The 20,045-nt window shown below is 36.1% G+C and overlaps 2 protein-coding genes across 4 annotated transcripts in view; both read right to left on the reverse strand.

Annotated features, from left to right (window-relative positions):
* Positions 1-491: 491 nt before the first annotated feature.
* On the reverse strand, positions 492-5,694 carry plex9.1 (PML-like exon 9.1). Its single transcript, XM_058767576.1, has 3 exons — positions 5,301-5,694; positions 4,959-5,024; positions 492-1,805 (listed from the first exon to the last, which is right to left on the reverse strand). The coding sequence occupies exons 1-3, from the start codon at positions 5,425-5,427 to the stop codon at positions 1,285-1,287; spliced, it is 714 nt and encodes a 237-aa protein (XP_058623559.1). The 5' UTR covers positions 5,428-5,694; the 3' UTR covers positions 492-1,284.
* Positions 5,695-6,731: 1,037 nt separating this feature from the next.
* myo9ab (myosin IXAb) overlaps positions 6,732-20,045 on the reverse strand; it is a 116,257-nt gene continuing 102,943 nt past the window's right edge. For all 3 annotated transcript variants that reach the window (XM_058766327.1, XM_058766326.1, XM_058766328.1), the window contains 10 exons: positions 18,276-18,468; positions 18,065-18,193; positions 17,484-17,589; positions 17,253-17,384; positions 16,106-16,229; positions 15,041-15,094; positions 14,740-14,757; positions 12,992-13,176; positions 12,354-12,493; positions 6,732-10,032 (listed from right to left, as the gene is read on the reverse strand). In XM_058766327.1, coding sequence (XP_058622310.1) covers positions 9,605-10,032; positions 12,354-12,493; positions 12,992-13,176; positions 14,740-14,757; positions 15,041-15,094; positions 16,106-16,229; positions 17,253-17,384; positions 17,484-17,589; positions 18,065-18,193; positions 18,276-18,468 — 1,509 coding nt within the window. In that variant the 3' untranslated portion in view covers positions 6,732-9,604. The remainder of the gene's footprint in view (positions 10,033-12,353; positions 12,494-12,991; positions 13,177-14,739; positions 14,758-15,040; positions 15,095-16,105; positions 16,230-17,252; positions 17,385-17,483; positions 17,590-18,064; positions 18,194-18,275; positions 18,469-20,045) is intronic.

Here is a 20,045-nt window from a genome sequence, read left to right on the forward strand (position 1 = left end):
ATATAGTTTTTTATTTGGTTAATTACATTTTTTAGTGTTAGGGTTAAGTTTTGGTTAATATTAATTTTACAATGTTTTTAACTATAGAATTACATGCATTATTTGAAAACATTTTCATTAGTTTTTTTTTTTTCTAATTTAGCATTTTGTTGACTACGTGGTTTATATTAAATACACATATTACAAATTATATAAAAACATTTCATATAAAGTTGCATATATATTTTATACACAGTTTAAGTAATGGTCCAAAACAAATGCATCTAATTCGCTAAACTAAAATAAAAAGACAATCAAGCGTTCTAAAGTGGTTCATATTTAATGGTTCCAGTTAATGAATGCATAATGTCAGTATGTAACAATGTAGAAATGAAATGAGTTATATTCACTCTGACACCTGAGGGGAAGCAAAACTGGCTCTGAAAACCAAAACCTGATTTTAGACTAAAACAGAAACCAAATCGAAACATGTGACACACAAAAAAAAGAAATCTTAAAATAGTTTTTTTTAATATTGTGCCATAATTTACAGACGGCTTTGTCAGTGAACTCAGAAAATAATGTAAACATTGCACTAGAAAACACATATTGCACCGCTGCATATTCAGTACTTTTGAGATCTTCAGGAAAAAAAAAATGTATTAGATGAAATTGATATGAACCGTTATGGAGTTGCATCAGCCAAAAAAAAATGTTTTCATTGTAAAATGATTGCATCCACTATAAGGCACTAATATATAAATTCAAACCAATCATTATTCAGACACCTTCAACATTTCCCACATTATCACAGATTATTCTCTATAGTTTAGAAAATGGTAATAAAATATGAACTGTGTCAGAACATACTGATCTTGATAACGTCAGATAACTTTGATAGAAAGGTATGTAATGAATTTGGTTGAATGGCTGTCAGCTGTTAAATTTAAGAACAAGTTTAGCTCAATCAATTACCAAGAGATGCTTCATTTTGTTCAGTCTGTGATGGAAAAAGATTGCATTAGCAATTAAAGAAAAACATGCTCATCGTCCGAATAATTTTTACTGGTAGTCCACTGTATGAAGAATTTTTGGGGTATAATATGTCACAGTTTACTTTATAGTTTATGTAAGGAAGGATAGCAAAATAGTGTCCTGCACCCACTAGTAAAAAAAAATATCTGGTGTCTGAATAATTTTTGGTTTGACCGTACATATAAAATATTGAATATCTCTGAATCCCTCAGTTCAGTGCAACTTGATAATTCTTGTACAAGCACAGAAGCAGTGAGCTGCAGCTGTGCATCACAGGCTGATTTTGTGCTTCTTCACGAGCTCCTCAGAAGGATCCCAGACTCTGTAGAGGTCCTGCAGGGTCCGGACGTCTTCGCTGGCGTCGTGAGCGCCGTATGAATCCTGCAGAAAGTGCTGGACGAGGAACTGCTGCGAGTATTTGGGCAGCTGGAACATCTCCCGGCTCAGCGGCAGCGTGTCGACGCATCCGGACACCGTGCTCTCAAACTCCTCCAGCAGTTCAAACTGGGCCAGGACGCGGGTCAGGACGGGCCAGTCGAAGCGCTTGCTGTTGTGTCCCACCAGAAAGGGCCTGTGGAGGGTCTTGAGGAAGCAGATGAAGTCGCTCAGAGCCCGTCTGTGAGGGACGGTCTGTACTGGACGGCGTTTGAAGAGCAGATCGGGGCCGTTTACAGTCAGACTTGTGACTCGAGACGCGCCGTCCGTCATCAAGCAGCGCGGCAGCATATACACGTTAAACCTCCGGTCCCCGCTGATGGCCGACAGCTGCACGATATCACACGCAGACGTGTCTGAGGAGAGAACAAGATATTTACTGTAGGGGGGGGGAGCTTTTAAAATGCATGTGTGGTTTATAGTTATTTTGTTTTGTGACAATATGTGACCCTGGACCACAAAGCCAGTTATGAGGGTAATCCAAAAGCTGAATAAATAATCTTTCCACTGATGTATGGTTTGTTAGGATCGGACAATATTTAGCTGAGATGCAACTATTTGAAAATCTGGAATCTGTGCAAAAAAATCTAAATATTGAGAAAATCGCCTTTAAAGTTGTCCAAATGAAGTTCTTAGCAATGCATATTACTAATCAAAAATTAAGCTTTGATATATTTACGGTAGGAAATTTACAAAATATCTTCATGGAACATGATCTTTACTTAATATCCTAATGATTTTTGGCATAAAATAAAAATGTATAATCTTGACCCATACAATGCAATTGTTGGCTATTGCTACAAACATACCTGTGCTACTCATGACTGCTTTTGCGCTCCAGGGTCACATATTTTACTTTATAATGATGTGCATTGTGTTTTTAAATATACATATATTTTTTAATGCAGCATTTTGTTATAAAACACAATATTTTGGATATTAAAAATTTTTAGTGTGAAATGACATTGTGTTTTTAAATATAACATTTTTAACTTATACAGTTAAGAATTTAAATTCTTTAAAGGGGTGGTTTACTGCAATTTCACTTTTTTCATTTTAAATAGTGTGTAATGTTGCTGTTGGTGCATGAACAGTATCTGCAAAGTTGCTGCGCTGAAAGTTCAAAGTAAGTGGAGATATCGTCTTTTAAAAATCAGGAAGTTTAATGCCTACAAAAACGACTCATATGGGACTACAACGAGATACTTCCCGGGTTGCATACGTAACAAACCCATAAATTTGCATCAACCCCTCCCTCCGAAACATGCCAAAGAGGGGGCAAGGCCATGTTCTGCGGCTTTGTCGAAGAGGAAGAGTTATAGTGGAGAGTTGTAGCCGTGCCGTCGAAACGGTGTTATTTTCACCCAGCTGTCAGGTCTTCTGTGCTCGGGCTTCCTACGGACGCTGTAGTTCGTCAACAATGGTTAAAATTTATGTTTGATTATGTTCCTGACAATTACAATCCTAATTTAGCTCTCTGTGCTGCGCATTTTACGGAAGACAGCTTCCAGAATCTACACGAGTTCAATGCCGGTTTCACACAGAAACTATTACTAAAACATGGAGCGGGTCCAACTTTAAAACCAGAGGCAGAAGTTGTTGGGCCACAACCTGTGAGTAAGATTTCATCATTTTAAATGTATTTGCATGTATAATTTCAGACGTAATGTTTTAGTTTTATCAAGGACGTAAACAAATGCCAACGCTGGCTTTAGTAGCCAGTTAGTTAAATGCTATTTCGTGTGTCTATGACAAACACGTACAAACATTTTGGACCCGAATTTGTAATTATGTACTAATTATGTAAATGTATTTTCCATGTATACTTTATGACGTAATTTTTCGATTTGATCAAGAACGTAAACACAAGCCAACGCTGTTTGGTTAGTAGCCAGTTAGTTCACTGCTATTTTGTGTGTATAAGACAAACGTGTATGAACTTCAATATGTAATCACAACAGCAAACTTCCATTATTTTTGATTATTACTTCCATTATTATTGACACCATTATTTACATTTGACCGCAGCACATGCAGCTGTCGCTCGTGAAGGTAATGGGCGTGAAGTTTCCGGACAATGTGCAGTACGCAGTTTAGCCAATCACAACACACCGGCCCAACTAACCAATCAGAGCCCGTCGCCTGTTTCTGAGGGCGTGGTTTCATAGAATCACGCCCGTTTCACACCGCAGCGTGAGCGGCGCGTGAGCAGCGTATTTTTCGGCGCCCATGTTAACAAATGAGTGCATTCACACCGGGAGCAGGAGCAGCGCGTGGCGTCGAGCAGGAGCGTCGCGTGAGCAGCGCTGCAGCGATGGTTTCGGCGCCGAGTCTATTTTGCTGCGCCGCTCACGCTCAATTAAAGTGACAGCACACTTTGATGGACAAAATAAATATTTCACACAAAACGTGCTAAAATGCACAGAATAAGCATGTCTAGTGTGTTTTAAGACTAATTGGAGTATGTCAGGAAAGAAAATGAACAATTAAAAATGTGTAGAATATTTACCCATTTTAACTTGTTTTTAATTTTTAATTGCCATAAGCAAATTATAACTTAAAGCATTTTATCAAACTCACAACGAACAATTCATCTTGCTCAGGATCTTAAGTTACAATGGAGTATATACAGTAGGCCTACATAATAAATTCATTATTCATTCATTATTGACAGCTTCTATAAGAAATGGAGATATGGGTAAAGTATATATTATTAAAAATAATAATAATTTTTAAAAAACAGTATAAACAGCACTTTCTATATTTGAGTATGACTGAAACAACATGATAGGAGATGTTTTTGTTGTTGACCATTTACACGCTAATCCCCAAGACTTCAAAACTTTCAAGTTTATAACTGACCAACTTCTAAAACAAATTTATAGTTGTCTTTGTAAAGAAATATGTCGCTTTGGAGCCGCTGCTGTGACGCTGAACAAACGCTTCCAGTGTGAATACTCTGGTGAGTCTGCAGATGCAGTGACGCTGTAGTTACGCTGACGTGATGCTGCCGCGAAGCTCACGCTTGCGGTGTGAAACGGGCGTCAGGAAGTCAACCGGTCGTTCAAATGACAGGAGAAAGCGGCTTACAATAAAGGTGAAATATATAAAAAATAAGGCGTTTTTTAACAAACGAAACACGAAGACATGTTATATTGCACCCCATAAACACAATCAAGCAAAGAAAAAAAGCAGTAAACCACCCCTTTAATGTAGAATTTTGGTGAGGTTTTTTTAACAATATTTCACTGTAGAATTACATGCATTGTTTTTTAAACATTTTTATAATTTATTAAAAAAAAGATTATAATGTTGTTAAAAAGCCTTTAACAAAAAAAAATAAAAAATACTAAAAACTATTATAAAAATATTTAAAAACACACTGAATGTAATTTTACACTAAAATACTGAAATATTGTAGGATTTGTTATATATATATATATATATATATATATATAAACCCTATATACATTTTAATCTAATAAAAGTTTACAGAAGAGTTGCAGTACCTAGTCCGGTGGTCTCCAGGTCAAAAAACACGGGCGTCTCTTCATCATCGCGTATCATGATGTTACCTGTTCAAAACACAACAACAACCTCACTAAACAATCCCCAGAGTTTCCTCCACAACAGCACACCTGAGAGGCTGCTACCTGTCTAACACAGACTGACGGATCTGAGCGCGTGACGCTGGATAACAGCAGGAGCGGCTCGGCGGAAGTTGTGATTCTGAGTCACTATAGTTAGCTCGGTGGCGAAACAACAAACAACAGGCTTTCAGCCGCTCCACATAAACAGAGCTTTTGTTTTCAGCCTTCTGGACGATATACAGAGCAAACGCGTGAACTCACCGCTCGAGATCCACCGGAAGAGCCACGGGAAGACTCGCGCGATCGGCCTCATCAAACACATGATCAGCTCGATCAGCGAGCGCTTCAGATGAGCTCCAGCGGGTTTCTCGCGTTGAATCTCGCTCATGTTGTCGTGTCAGATCGGTTTCGTTTCTCCTCCGAGCTCGTTCGCTTTTATTCTGAGCACTGATGATGAATCCATTCACAGTCAGCAGATAACAGCACACGCCCCTTAAAAACAATCACCACGGCAACGAAACCTTCTCAAATGTGTGTCACCGTTTCTTAACCCTTACTGTGCCGCTATCTCAACGGCTTTGAACACTCATAACGCACTTTTGTCTCGAAAAAAGTAGGACGGCGTTTTAGTGTTAAAAAATCTAAAATTACGGGATTAAAGGTTTTACATTTTGAGAATAAAGTCAAAATTACGAGAATTAAATCGTAGCAATTAAAGTTCAACTTTATTCTCGTAATTTTGACTTTATTCTCAAAACATTACGGCTTTATTCTCATAATTTTGACTTTATTCTCAAAATATTTAGACTATTCACAAAACAACTTTATTCTCGTGACTTGATTCTCATATTTTGACTTTATTGAAATATTTAAACTATTCTTGTAATTTCGATTTTAGTCTCAAAACATTACGACTTTATTCTCATATTTTGACTATTAAAATATTTTGACTTCATTCTCAAAATATTTCAACTTTATTCTCAAAACATTACAATTTTATTCTCATAATTTCGACTTTATTCTCAAAACATTTCAACTTTATTCTCAAAATATTTAGACTATTCTCAAAACATAACTTTATTCTCGTGACTTGATTCTCATATTTTGACTTTATTGAAATATTTAAACTATTCTTGTAATTTCGATTTTAGTCTCAAAACATTACGACTTTATTCTCATATTTTGACTATTAAAATATTTTGACTTTATTCTCAAAACAAGGCTTTATTCTCATAATTTTGACTTTACTCTCAAAATATTTCAACTTTCTCAAAATATTGACTATTCTCAAAACATTGACTATTCTCAAAACATTACAACTTTATTCTCAAAATATTTTGATTTTATTCTCAAAATATTCCGACTTTATTCTCATATTTTGACTTTATTCTCAAAATATTTCAACTTTATTCTCATAATTTCAGCTTTATTCTCGAAATATTTAAGACTTTAATCTCGTAATTTTAGATTTTTTTTTTATTTTTATTTTTAACATGGCACTAAAATGCCGTCATAGATATTCATGCCTAAAAACTTTTTTGTAAATTTCTTAATATGTTTTTGAGTTATGATATTTGAATTTAAAAGATTTAATTAAATTCCATTCATTCCAATACTGTTTATATAGAAAGCATAGGTTTCCGCTCTCCCGTTCTCTCTCTCTCTCGACAGACTAAGAAAAACATCAGCAGGTTTATTTTCTTCTTTTTTAATAAGACAATGATTATGTTAATTTTTTTTTTTTTTTTAACATCCTTACATTTACACATTAAAGAAATATTACACAAATTGCACTGTTTACAACTGCGCTCGCAAGAGCACAAACACAAACTCTGAAAGCACAAATCTGTTTGTAGAGACTGTCAGTCCATCAAAACACACAGAGCAGGATCATTCAACGTAAAGTAATCGTCATATGCAAGATATTACATCACTCAATTACATCCCTTGTTTTTAAAAACAACAGTCTTGCGCCAAAAAACATACTCTACACGAGTGCATGCGCGCACACGCAGGATCACGTGTCAGCATTCTGAAGAGCGCGCTTGAAGCTCATTAACATAACGGTCAGTTTGTTTAGTTTTTTCTCTTTCAGGGCAACTCGCGCAGTGGAGCGACAGTTTGAAGAGAATTAAGGTAATGTTAGTTAACCTGTCAACATGTTTATTGCTAGCTACCTAAATCCGGTTTAACAAGCCCATTTCCGCCACATCTTAATTATGACATAGTTAGACATAATTATGACTTTAAGTGCCAAAATGATCATAAACCAAGTCGAAATTATGACATAAAAAGGCATCGTTATGAATCGAAATGATTACCTTAAAACTCAAAATTGACATACTAAGTATTATGAGATTAAAAAATTAAGATATAAATACTTTTTTGCCTTTATATCTAAATTTTGACTTGTAATTCCAATTTAGTATGTCAATGTCAGCTTTTAAAGTCATAATTTCAACTTTTAATTATGATTTTAAAAGTTGAAATCGACAAAAGGTCAAAATGATGATTTTGTAATTTAAGTTATGACATTTTGACCTTTTGTCGATTTCAACTTTTAAAATCATAATTATAGACTTGGTATGTCATAACTGCGTCAAACTCAATTTCGACTTTTATTTTATAATTATGACTTAGTACAGAATATCATAATTTCAATTTTTAAAGTCATAATTACAACTTAGTATGTCATAATTATGTCATTATGCCAAGTCAGTTTCAACTTTTCAGTTTGACTCATTAAAGCACGTTTTGTTTTTTTGTTTTTTAAGTGTCAGAAATGGCCTCCGTAACCCAATGAGTTATGAAGCCACAGTAAAAAGGTGCATTTATATACATTTACTCTTGCATGGTGAAATTTTGCAGATGAAATCCAGTCATTCCAACAGCAATCCAGTAGGAATGGATAACAGACCTTTTTCACACAAAATGCTGTTGAAATTTGAGACCACACCTTAATACATGTTAAATATGTTAGGGACTGCATTCGGGTTTGCGTTTTTTGCACAGAGTATGTTTCCGGCCTCAAACATGGTCTTAAATACAGTAGCTGTAAAAGAGAAATTTGACAATAGTGTGGCATGCTACAGTGATTACATTCACTTATGCAGGACGCGACAAACAACCGTTTCCTTCTTACCGCCCAGTTTTGAGCATTAGTGGACTTAAAGGTTAGGACAGTACCAAAGTATACTTATCAGAACATAAAAACATAGCTTAATGTCTCTTGTGATATTGCACCATGGTGATGGTTTCTTGCAATAGGCTATGACTGATATGACATAGATATAGACATAGATATCTGTAACAGCACATCGAAAAGAGTAAACAGCTTCTGGAGACACATTCCCTGCACATAAACAGTAATGTTGACTGCGTAAACGTACTATATAGTTCATACTAAAGCTTTGAGCTTTTTGCCATTACGTGTCCTTGTTTTTCCATGAACTTTACTGCTATAAATTTGCATGTTAATCTACTAATGACAGTTTAAAGGGTAAAAATCCACAGCAGAGGATGTTTGTGATAAATTAGCCCTAAATTAAATCTAAGTTTTTAAACAGAAAGGATGTTATGGCCAACTAAACATGTGACTCCAGATGGCAACAATGGAACACCAAAAATATTCATATACTTGAAATTCACAATAAAATATTAGCATGTGTAAAACACAATATACTTTAAAAAAGCAATTTACCAAAAAACAAAATATATTTTCAAGTCCTGATTTGGTTGCACATAACACTGATGAGAAAAAAAAAATAGGATGGCGAGTAAAACTACAGCAAATGATGATGAGACAAACACACACATCTGACTTTTCATCCCTTATCATCCTTTTGCTTTTTCATCTGAATGGAAAACGTGTTCCTGGAACCAAAAAAAAGCAAATAACGTGGGTTAAAGCACATGCCCAGTTCAGATTTCACTCAACAATCAAACCAATTTTGCCGATTTCAAACCGAAGATTGTTTGCTTTATGCAAAAAATGGGATGAAATAAGACCTAAATCATGTGCGTTTTTGTCAGACTCGCCCATAAGAAACAACACAGACCCCAGATTCACACGCTCTAGTTTTCAATCTGCAACACAAAAAGACGTTATTTTCACATGGATCAACCAGCAGCACAAGGATTTCAGCTATTTACACGATTCGTTCGACCCTTATCAATAATATAATATTATTTTACATATTTAGCACTTTATCAAAGGTTTTAATCATAGTGTGAAAACAAAATGGTAGCAATACGGCATGCAGTCAGTTGAAGTCTCATTGGCTCAGTTCTGTAAACATGAAAATGAACATTGCGCGTTGATTAAAAATCGCTCTTTCCCTGTTCAGCTATTCTTGTTGTGAAAAACAGACCGGTCCAGCAGGTCCGTTACAGTCAGTAGGTCGTTCATCAGCATCATTTTTAGTACCTTCCAAACAGTTTGTTCACTGGAAGGGCGAGCAATTGAAGGTTGGTTTCCAAGCATCTTCTTTCTCTTCAAATGTCATTTGGACATCCATTGGTGTTTCTGCTTTACCAGCTCCGGCTAACGTTGGACACCATCATCGTCACACCATAAATTCATTACTCCCATACAGCACCAAAGGCTGAGAAGAACCGAAGTCATGCTCTCTTCTCCGGCCGCTGCCGCCGCCGCCGCCTTCTCCCGGCTCACGGGGCTTTGGCGGGCAGCTTCGGTTCCCTCTGGGCCGCGGATGGGTTTTCTCAGAGCTGGAGGCACATCGGGTGGTCAGGGAAGCCTGTTCGGAGCCCTCCTGATCGGGGAGAATGTGCAATTCCCCGGGAGAGCCGGACGAAAATAGCGGCCCGGAAGAGGACGAGCGAAAGCGATAGTGAGGCGTGGACGACACGGAGGACAGCGAGGCTACGGCCGAGTCCACCGAGTCCAGAGATTCAGGCTGTCGGCGTAAACCACGTCTGCTTTTGGACTCGGACTTCCTCCAGCGTGTCGCCGACGACGCGCCGGGGCTTTTTTCTGCAAAGGAGACATTTGGCGCTTCAAATCATGTGCAATGTTGTTCCAAACCCATGAGACTTTTGGAAACACAAATGTGACCCTGGACCACAAAACCAGTCATAAGAGTCAATTTTTTTGAAATTGAGATTTATACATCATCTGAAAGCTGCATAGATACGTTTTCCATTTATATATGGTTTGTTAGGATCTGACAATATTTGGCTGAGATACAACTATTTGAAAATCTGGAATCTGAGGGTGCAAAAAAATCTAAATATTGAGAAAATCACCTTTAAAGTTGTTCAAATGAAGTTCTTAGCAATGCATATTACTAATCAAAAATTAAGTTTTGATATATTTATGGTAGGAAATTTATAAAATATCTTCATGGAACATGATGCTTACTTAATATCCTAATGATTTTTGGCATAAAAGAAAAATGTATAATTTTGACCCATACAATGTATTGTTGGGTATTGCTACAAATATACCTGTGAGACTGGTTTTGTGCTCCAGGGTCACATATGAAGATATTTTTAAATGAAACCTGAGAGCCTTCTGTCTCTCCATTGAAAGTCCAGGGCCCGGTTGCATGAAAGCCCTTAAGCTAAGAAATCCCTTAGTTATAAGGTTAAGGGAACCCTTAGTGAAACTTGGGTTGCAAGAAAAATCCTAAGGGTCAACTTAAAGGAACCTTAAGGCTGTCATTAAGTATTCCCCTTAATTATCTAAGTGTTCCCTTAAGCATTGCTACAAAGTCCTTAGTAACTATTTCACCTTGATAAATTTAAGGGACCAAAACAGCTCCCTTAAATCATCTTAATCTCAGTATTTTTAAGCTCAAATGTAAGACTTAAGACATTTTTAAGACCTGCACAAATAAAATATCATATAAGCATAGTAGGGCAATGACTAGGTAACATATTAAACTGTAAAATGACTGTAAAATACATGACTTACAGGTTTTCACAAAACAAAAAATTGTATATATTTTTTTTAAGAAAAGGGATGAGTTGTATCAATTATTATATTAATTTAAACAATTATTATGAATCAATTATTAGCCTACATTAATTAAATAACAATATAAATGTAATGTATGCCTTAACTGTTTAGATTTTTATAATGCATTATCTTCTTGTCAATCCACCTGCTCACATTTACAACTCTGTGTGTTTGCAGCATCAAAACATGGGTTAATTTTCACATTTAATAACATTTCCGCCATTGTTCAGCAGGAGGCGCTTTCACTTTAGAAACAAAGCGGTTTCCTCGGTAACGACTGTACACAAAACAGCGCAGAAACGGGCAGCGCTCGTATATTTGTTCGTGTTTTAGTTGGTTAGGTTTGTATTTTGTTATGTTCTGTTTATTGTGAGAGATATACATATCTATGTTTATTGTGAGATGTAGTAACTATAGCAACCGCGGCGCCCATTGCCGTATGTTGCCAGGAACTACCGTGAAACGCTTAGTATAAACATTTAGGTAAGTGTGACAGTTAAGACGTTTGTTGCAACGCTCTTAAAGAAATCCCTTACCTCAGGGAATTTTTTCCCCTCAGGGATAGCCCTAAATCAAATTACTTAAGGACTTTAATGCAACCGGGCCCAGGTAACCAAAACTCAAAGGATCCAAAAAGTTCATAAAGGTGTCATTAAATGAATCCATATGAATAGAGCGGTTTAATGCCAATCTTTCATTAGACAAAAACTCCATGAAACAGTTTTGAAAGTTGTGAAAATTACATGATTACCTTTATACAATGTGTGCCATTATAAAGACTGCAAGTTTATACCTCACATCCCCGTTTTCATCCTAAATTCAACACCTAAATAAGGTCTGTAAAGTGATCGAATCTCTTCACAAGAGTCGTTTTAAACCACTTTATTCATATGGATTCATATTATAATAACTGTATGACCTTTTTGTGGAGGAAATTTGATTGAATCTCTTCATAAGACTTGTTTTAAACTACTTGATTCATATGCATTTGTTTTTTAACGATACCTTTTTTTGACCTTTTTGGATCTTTTAAACCTTGGTTACCCAGACTTTCAAAAAAGAACAAAAGATTGAATCTTCACAAGACTCGTTTTAAACATATGGATTCATTTTACTATATATGTTTTTATGACCTTTTTGGATCTTTTAAGGTTTGGTAACCTGGGCTTTCGATGGAGAAACAGAAACCTCTCGGGTTTTGCTAAAGATTTCTTAATTTGAAGACTAACCAAAGTCTTATGGGTTTTGGACTGACATGAAGGTGAGTAAATTATAATAAAATTTCCCTTTTTGGGCGAACTATCCCTTTAAAACTACTTCTTGCCAACAATTACCCCATTGATCGGACGCGGCGCCTTCTGACTCCATGAGGTTTTCTGAGCTGTCTGCTGTCCCGATAGACGCTTCTGACTCCAGCATCTCGTCATCGGACGCTCTGGGATCCAAAGCCAGCATCTCATAGGTCAGTTCTTCCCTGAAGTGAAGCGATAACGAAAGTAAGACATCTAGACAATAAATGTGACCCAGGACCACAAAACCAGTCGAAAATGAAATTTATACATTATCTGAAAGCTGAATAAATAAGCTTTCCATTGATGTATGATTTGTTAGGATCAGACAATATTTGTCTGAGATACAACTATTTGAAAATCTGGAATCTGAGGGTGCAAAAAAATCTAAATATTGAGAAAATAGCCTTTAAAGCTGTTCAAATGAAGTTTTTAGCAATGCATGTTACTAATAAGAAAAATGAAGGTTTGATATATTTACGGTAGGACATTTACAAAATATCTTCATGGAACATGATCTTTACTTAATATCCTGATGATTTTTGGCATAAAAGAAAAAACAATAATTTTGACCCATACAATGTATTGTTGGCTATTGCTACAAATATACCTGTGCTGCTTACGACTGCTTTTGTGCTCCAGGGTCACAGATGATAACCATGACACAAAAATTGTTTACTAACTTCTCTTTCTGCAGGTTTTCTATCTGCTGAGTCAAAACTTTCTCCTCCTGCTGCATGGCTGCTTGCTGCTGCTCACTCAGCCCAGACTCCGCCCCCTCCTCGCCTGGCTCCTCCCTCTCTGCCGCCCGAGGGCTTAAGGGTGGTGAGGGCGTGTGGCGGCCGCTTTTGCGTAAACGCGCCTTACCCTGGAGAAAACAGCAGACAAGACACGAGTATTCAATGAGTAAAAGTGGAGTCATGTTGGACTTGGTGAAATTACTGCAACACATACACTACGGGTCAAAAGTTTGCAATAATTAATGTTTTTGAAAAAAGTCTGTTTATGCTGATCAAGGCTACATTTAGTTGATTACAATACAGTAAAAACATTAATATATTATTACAATATTATTGCTGTATTTCTAATCAAATTAATGCATTAAAAGAGATAGACCTTTTCAAAAACACACACAAAAAAAATCATAATTATTCCAAACTTTTGACCCGTAGTGTATAGAAAACAGGATATGAAGCTTTAGGGTGGCTGTTTTTAAAAACAAATAATAATAAATTAAAATGGATGAAATATCAGTTTTCAGATGTCAAAAGCTTGAGTTTATAATTCGTAGAAACTAAAGCTTTAGTATTTAAGCGCAAAGCATTGTAGGTAATTTGGAATTACTATTTAAATATAATGACATTTTTATTTTTATGAAATCATTAAACATTACGATAGTAATAACAATAAACATTAAACACAAAACATTATAATAAAATTAATTACACCTAAATTAAGTCATCAATGTAACTAACAAAAATAGACATTAATTATACAACATTTTTATATATAATTAGTGCTGTCAAATGATTAATTGCGATTAATCGCATCCATAATAAGTTTGTTTATATGATATATGTGTATATTTATTATGTATATATAAACACATGCATGTATATATTTAAGAAAAATATGTTATGTTTATATATTAAATATATTTATATATAATATAAAATATAAGAATATGAATATATAAATGCATAAACGTAAATATTCTAAAAATATATAATGTGTGTGTTTTATATATACATAATAAATATACACAGTATACACACATATGTAAACAAAACCTTTTATTTTGGATTAATTTCGATTAATCGTTTGACAGCACTAATATATATATTATATAATGTATAATTATAGCCTAATTTCAGCTATCAAATGTGATTGTTTACAAAAAAATCATAATTACAAATTTAGCTAAATTAAGCTATCAATGTAACATTAAATAAACAAAAAATAGACAATTCTAAAATTTAAAATAATTATAAAAATCTATGTTCATATAAAATACATATGTATAGGCTAAATTAAACTATCACATATGAATTGTTCATCAAAAAAAAACATTAACATTACAGATACAGCAAGTTAAGCTGTCAATGTAACATTAAATAAAAATAAGTGAAAAAAAATGATGAAATATAATTTTTCAGATGTCAAAAGTTTGAGTTTATAATTCGTAAAAACCAAAGCTTTTTTATCTAAGAGAAATGCATTGTTGGTAATTTGGAATTACTATTTACAGTTAAATTAAATTATAAAATATATAAGTTAATTAGTTTTATTAGGTTAAATTTGGCTACTGTTTGCATGTGAATGAATAAAACACAAAGTCTAGCACGACTGCACCTGAACAGGTGGGAGACAGACAGCACTGCGACGTCCTAAACACAGACACACACTAACACACACAGTCACTGAGCTTTACCTTTTTCACTGCGTTTGGCTTTGTAATAACGCAGCGAGAAGCAAATGCAGGAGAAATAAAAGAAGAGGAAGTGTTAGTGATCCAGCAGCACGCCGCATGCTCGGTTAACACAAGACAAACAGAAAATAAACAGGACTTGACATCTGGCTGCTCCTCACGACCAATCACACGACAGCATTTCAGAAGTAGCGGACACGTCCTCAACAGGCGCAAATAAACACGTCATCAAACCACGGATGGCTAACGACGCTACACTGACACTCGGACGGACACGCACTCGCCGTGTGGCGTGGATACATACCGGGGTGGCAGTTCTTGTAATGCCAATAAACCTAACCGCAATTAGTACTGGTTTCTGGAAGAGGAGGATGGGGAGAAGAGGACAGGGAAGGAGTGAAGGGAAGAAAACAGGATTAGTGGAACGTCTGTCCGGAAACAGAACGGGGACATGAAGATGTGTGACACTTTCCATGAATGAGGGACAAAATAAGACTTGAAAAAAGCTGATCGTCCACCTGTGAAAGTCAATTTTTGCAACCATGCATCTCAGAATTTGGGACATGACTGAATATGGTTTAAAACACTGATTTGTCTGATTTGATTCTAGCAATTAACATTAAACAGAAAAATAAACAGAAAATAATGATTTTAAAAAAGCCTAAATTAAGATATCAAATGGGAATGATTAAAAAATAAAAAAGAGAAAAATATATTTTTTTTATAAAAGATTAATACAATTATATACATATAATTTATATTAATATAAAAGAATTATATTTACAGCCTAAATTAAGCTATCAAATGTGAATGTTTAAAAATAAATAAATACAAATTTAGCATAAATTAAGCTATCAATGTAACAATAAATAAAACAAAAATAAATAGACAATAATAATAAAATATTTATATATAAATATTTATGCTTATATATTATTTACAACCTAAATTAAGATATCAAATTCAAATGAATAAAAATATTAAAGATTACAGATTTAGCCTAAATTAAGATATTAATGTAACATTAAATTAACAAAATAAACAGAAAAAATTATATATACACAAACACACACACATATAATTTTAATTTCTATTAATATAAATATGTATATATAAAATTTATACTTACAGGCTAAAATAAGCCATCAAATGTGAATGTTTAAAAAAAAAAAAAATCACAAATTTAGCATAGTTTAAACTATCATTAAATAAACATTAAATATTAACCTCTACATTTCACGGGACACTTCAGTATGTAGCACATTCATGGAAAGTGCAGTTTCTCAATGGTGACGGGGCCATGAGTGTGGCAGCATCAAGGTGCAGGTCTCGGGTCAGTCTGGGGCTCTGAGGGGGTCGTATCACTCACCATAGATCTCCGGATGTGCGTCAGTCGACTCTTGGCTTTGTTTTCAGCAAACTCCAGCGTGTTGATGTCCTTCAGACGGGCTTTATATTTCCTCATCTGCTCGCAGATGATCAGCTCCACACACCTGAGAAGAGAAAGTTAAAACACGCATATTGAAAACTGTATTGATCATGCTAAATAACCGTACAGAAAACTGGCTGGCATTTATTGTTGCATGCTGTTTTTAAAAAACATATACAGTATACAATGGAAGCTTATTTATAGAATGAATAGAAATATAAAAAAAGTAATTGTGACTTTTTATCTTTTTTTCCCCTCACAATTTCTCACAGTTTATATCTGGCAGTTGAAAGATGTAAACTAATAATTGTGATTTTACATTTTGGAATTCTGACTTTTTATTTATTTATCTCGCAATTTTGACTATTTTTTTTTTAGGAATTCTGAGTTTACTTCTCACATTTTTGACCTCTTTCTCTGAATTCTGAGATTACATCTCTCAACTCAGATTTAGTTTTTTCTCAGAATTCTGAGTTTCTCACATTTTTTTCTTTTTTCTGCAGAATTCTGAGTTTACTCACAATTTTGAGTTTTTACCGAGTTTATTTCTAACAATTGTTACTTTTTTTCGCAGAATTACGAGTTTCCATCTCACAATTTTGATTTAGTTTTTTTCTGTGAATTCTGAGTTTACATCTCTCAATTCTGAGTTTACTTCTCTCAATTTTATTTATTTTTATGCAGAATTCCAAGTTTACGTCTCACAATTTTGACCTTTTTTTCCTCTAAATTGTGAGTTTACATCTCCCAATTCAGATTTAGTTTTTTTCTCTGAATTCTGAGTTTACTTCTCATAATTTTGACCTTTTTATTCTGAGTTTACTTGCAATTTTGACTTTTTTTTTTTTTTTTTTTAGGAATTCTGAGTTTACATCTCACAATTCTGTTTTTTTTTTGTTTTTTCTGCTGCAGAATAAAAATATAGGGGGGAATTGCTACTTTTTCCTCTCATAATTCTGACTTTTCTTCAGAATTGTGAGGGGAAAAAGATCTGAATTGTGAAAAATGATTGCAAGGCTGAAATAAGCTTCCATCGTATGCGGTCCACTGGTACTGTGTTCTCATGGCAGTATATAGCGTGTCTTACGCGGTGGTCTTGCTGATGTCCCGGACGCTCTGTAACGGGTCGGTGGTGTCGGGACAGCGCAGTATGCAGGGTGCAAACACGATGGCCAGTGCGTTTGCAGACATGCGGTTCGTCTCCTCCTGGAATGAGATCCTGAAACAAACCAACATAAACTTGACCATGGTAAAATTACTGCAAGCTTTCTTCTGTTGCTGCAGGCATTGAGTAAAAGCATCCAGGCTATCGTCTCACCGGACCAGGTGGAATATGAGTCTCTCCAGTGTGCTCAGGTGAGTTCGGCTGAGCTGATCGATGACCGAATAAACCCCCTGAACCACCTCACGTTTATCCTGCAGACCTACACCAGCCAAAACGACAACACACACTCCATTATATCCACATAAATCAACCCAAATATGAGTATTTTGCAGAAAATAGTGAGAGAACGGGATTCACAACAATCTTCTTAAAGGGATAGGTAACGGTAGCCATTGACTACCATCATATTTTTTTCCATACCATATTAGTCAATGGCTACCGTCAACTGATTGGTTGCCAACATTCTTCATAATATCTGCTTTTGTGTTTAGCAGAAGAAAGAAACTCATACAGGTTTGGAACAACATGAGGGTTAGTGAATGATGACAAAATGTTCATTTTAAATAACTCAAATTCTTACCAATGGGGATTTAAGATAAGTTGGAGTTTATCCCAAGTTATTTATTATGATTTTTAGGATTATTTTCAAGATTTTGGGAGATTATTTTCAAGTGTTTTTGGGGACATAAAATGTATGAAAATAAGCATTTCGTAAATCCATTATATGCTCTTACCCATAGCCCTGAGAAACTCCTCGTAAAGTTCAAAGGTCATGAGGGGGTTGGGAAGGTCACGCAGCCACTGCTTCAGCACACTGGCAATCACATGGATGTTGTAGTCGTCTAAATTCACGCTGTTCGCATCTGCGATGAAGGCAAACATGTGGCGCTGTCAGTGAGAGTTGCTACTTGACTAAATGTTATCATAAATAGACACGTAGCTCACCGGTGTCCAGACCCTGCTTGAGTTCTTTGATTTTATTGGTGGATCCAGACTTCCTGTAGATGCCCTCGGTGTACAGGCCGTGCATCTCGATGTAGTTGATCAGCTTCTCCACCACCAGCGGGACGGCTCTCTCATCGCTCGTTAAACGAGACAACTCTACTCCAAACTGCCGTGAAGACAGCTCGGGGTCAAACTGAGCACACACACATACATACATAGAGACATACACAAATGAATTACATGAAAAAATGACGACTGTAATGAAGGTTTGAAGCACAAAGATGATTCACACACAACTGGTGACTGTACAGAAAGATCATTTATCATATGACAGAGAACACCCTATTAGACACCCTAGAAACTGCCTGACAACCACCCAGAATACCCTAGCAACTGCATAGCAACACCCAAGCAACCACCCAGAACACTTGAAAAACTCCATAACAAACATCCAAAACACCCAACAACTGTATAGCAACATCCTAGCTACCACATAGCAACACCCTAGTAGTAACCACCCCAAATACCCTATCAACCGCATAGCAACACCCTAGCAATGACCCAGAACACCTGGACAACTGAATACCAACCATACAGAACACCCTAGCAACTGCATAGCAACACCCAAACAACGACCCAGAACACTTGAAAAACTCCATAACAAACATCCAAAACACCCAACAACTGCATAGCAACATCCTAGCTACCACATAGCAACACCCTAGTAGTAACCACCCCAAATACCCTATCAACTGCATAGCAACACCCTAGCAACTACCAGAACATGCTAGCAACAACCCAGAACACCTGGACAAATGCATACCAACATACAGAACACCCTTCACAAACGCATAGTAACATCATAGCAACCACATAGCAACACCCTAGTAGTAACCACCCCAAATACCCTATCAACCGCATAGCAACACCCCAGCAATGACCCAGAACACCTGGACAACTGCATACCAACCATACAGAACACCCTCGCAACTGCATAGTAACATCATAGTAACCACATAGCAACATCCTAGTAGTAACCACCCCAAATACCCTATCAACCGCATAGCAACACCCTAGCAATGACCCAGAACACCTGGACAACTGCATACCAACCATACAGAACACCCTAGCAACTGCATAGCAACACCCAAACAACGACCCAGAACACTTGAAAAACTCCATAACAAACATCCAAAACACCCAACAACTGCATAGCAACATCCTAGCTACCACATAGCAACACCCTAGTAGTAACCACCCCAAATACCCTATCAACTGCATAGCAACACCCTAGCAATGACCCAGAACACCTGGACAACTGCATACCAACCATACAGAACACCCTCGCAACTGCATAGTAACCACATAGCAACATCCTAGTAGCAACCACCCAGAATACTCTAGTAACTGCATAGCAACGCCCTAGCAACTACCAGAACATGCTAGCAACAACCCAGAACACCTGGACAAATGCATACCAACATACAGAACACCCTTCACAAACGCATAGTAACATCATAGCAACCACATAGCAACACCCTAGTAGTAACCACCCCAAATACCCTATCAACCGCATAGCAACACCCCAGCAATGACCCAGAACACCTGGACAACTGCATACCAACCATACAGAACACCCTCGCAACTGCATAGTAACATCATAGTAACCACATAGCAACATCCTAGTAGCAACCACCCAGAATACTCTAGTAACTGCATAGCAACGCCCTAGCAACTACCAGAACATGCTAGCAACAACCCAGAACACCT

Source organism: Onychostoma macrolepis, chromosome 25 (genome assembly GCF_012432095.1).
Source record: "Onychostoma macrolepis isolate SWU-2019 chromosome 25, ASM1243209v1, whole genome shotgun sequence".
NCBI lineage: Eukaryota > Metazoa > Chordata > Actinopteri > Cypriniformes > Cyprinidae > Onychostoma > Onychostoma macrolepis.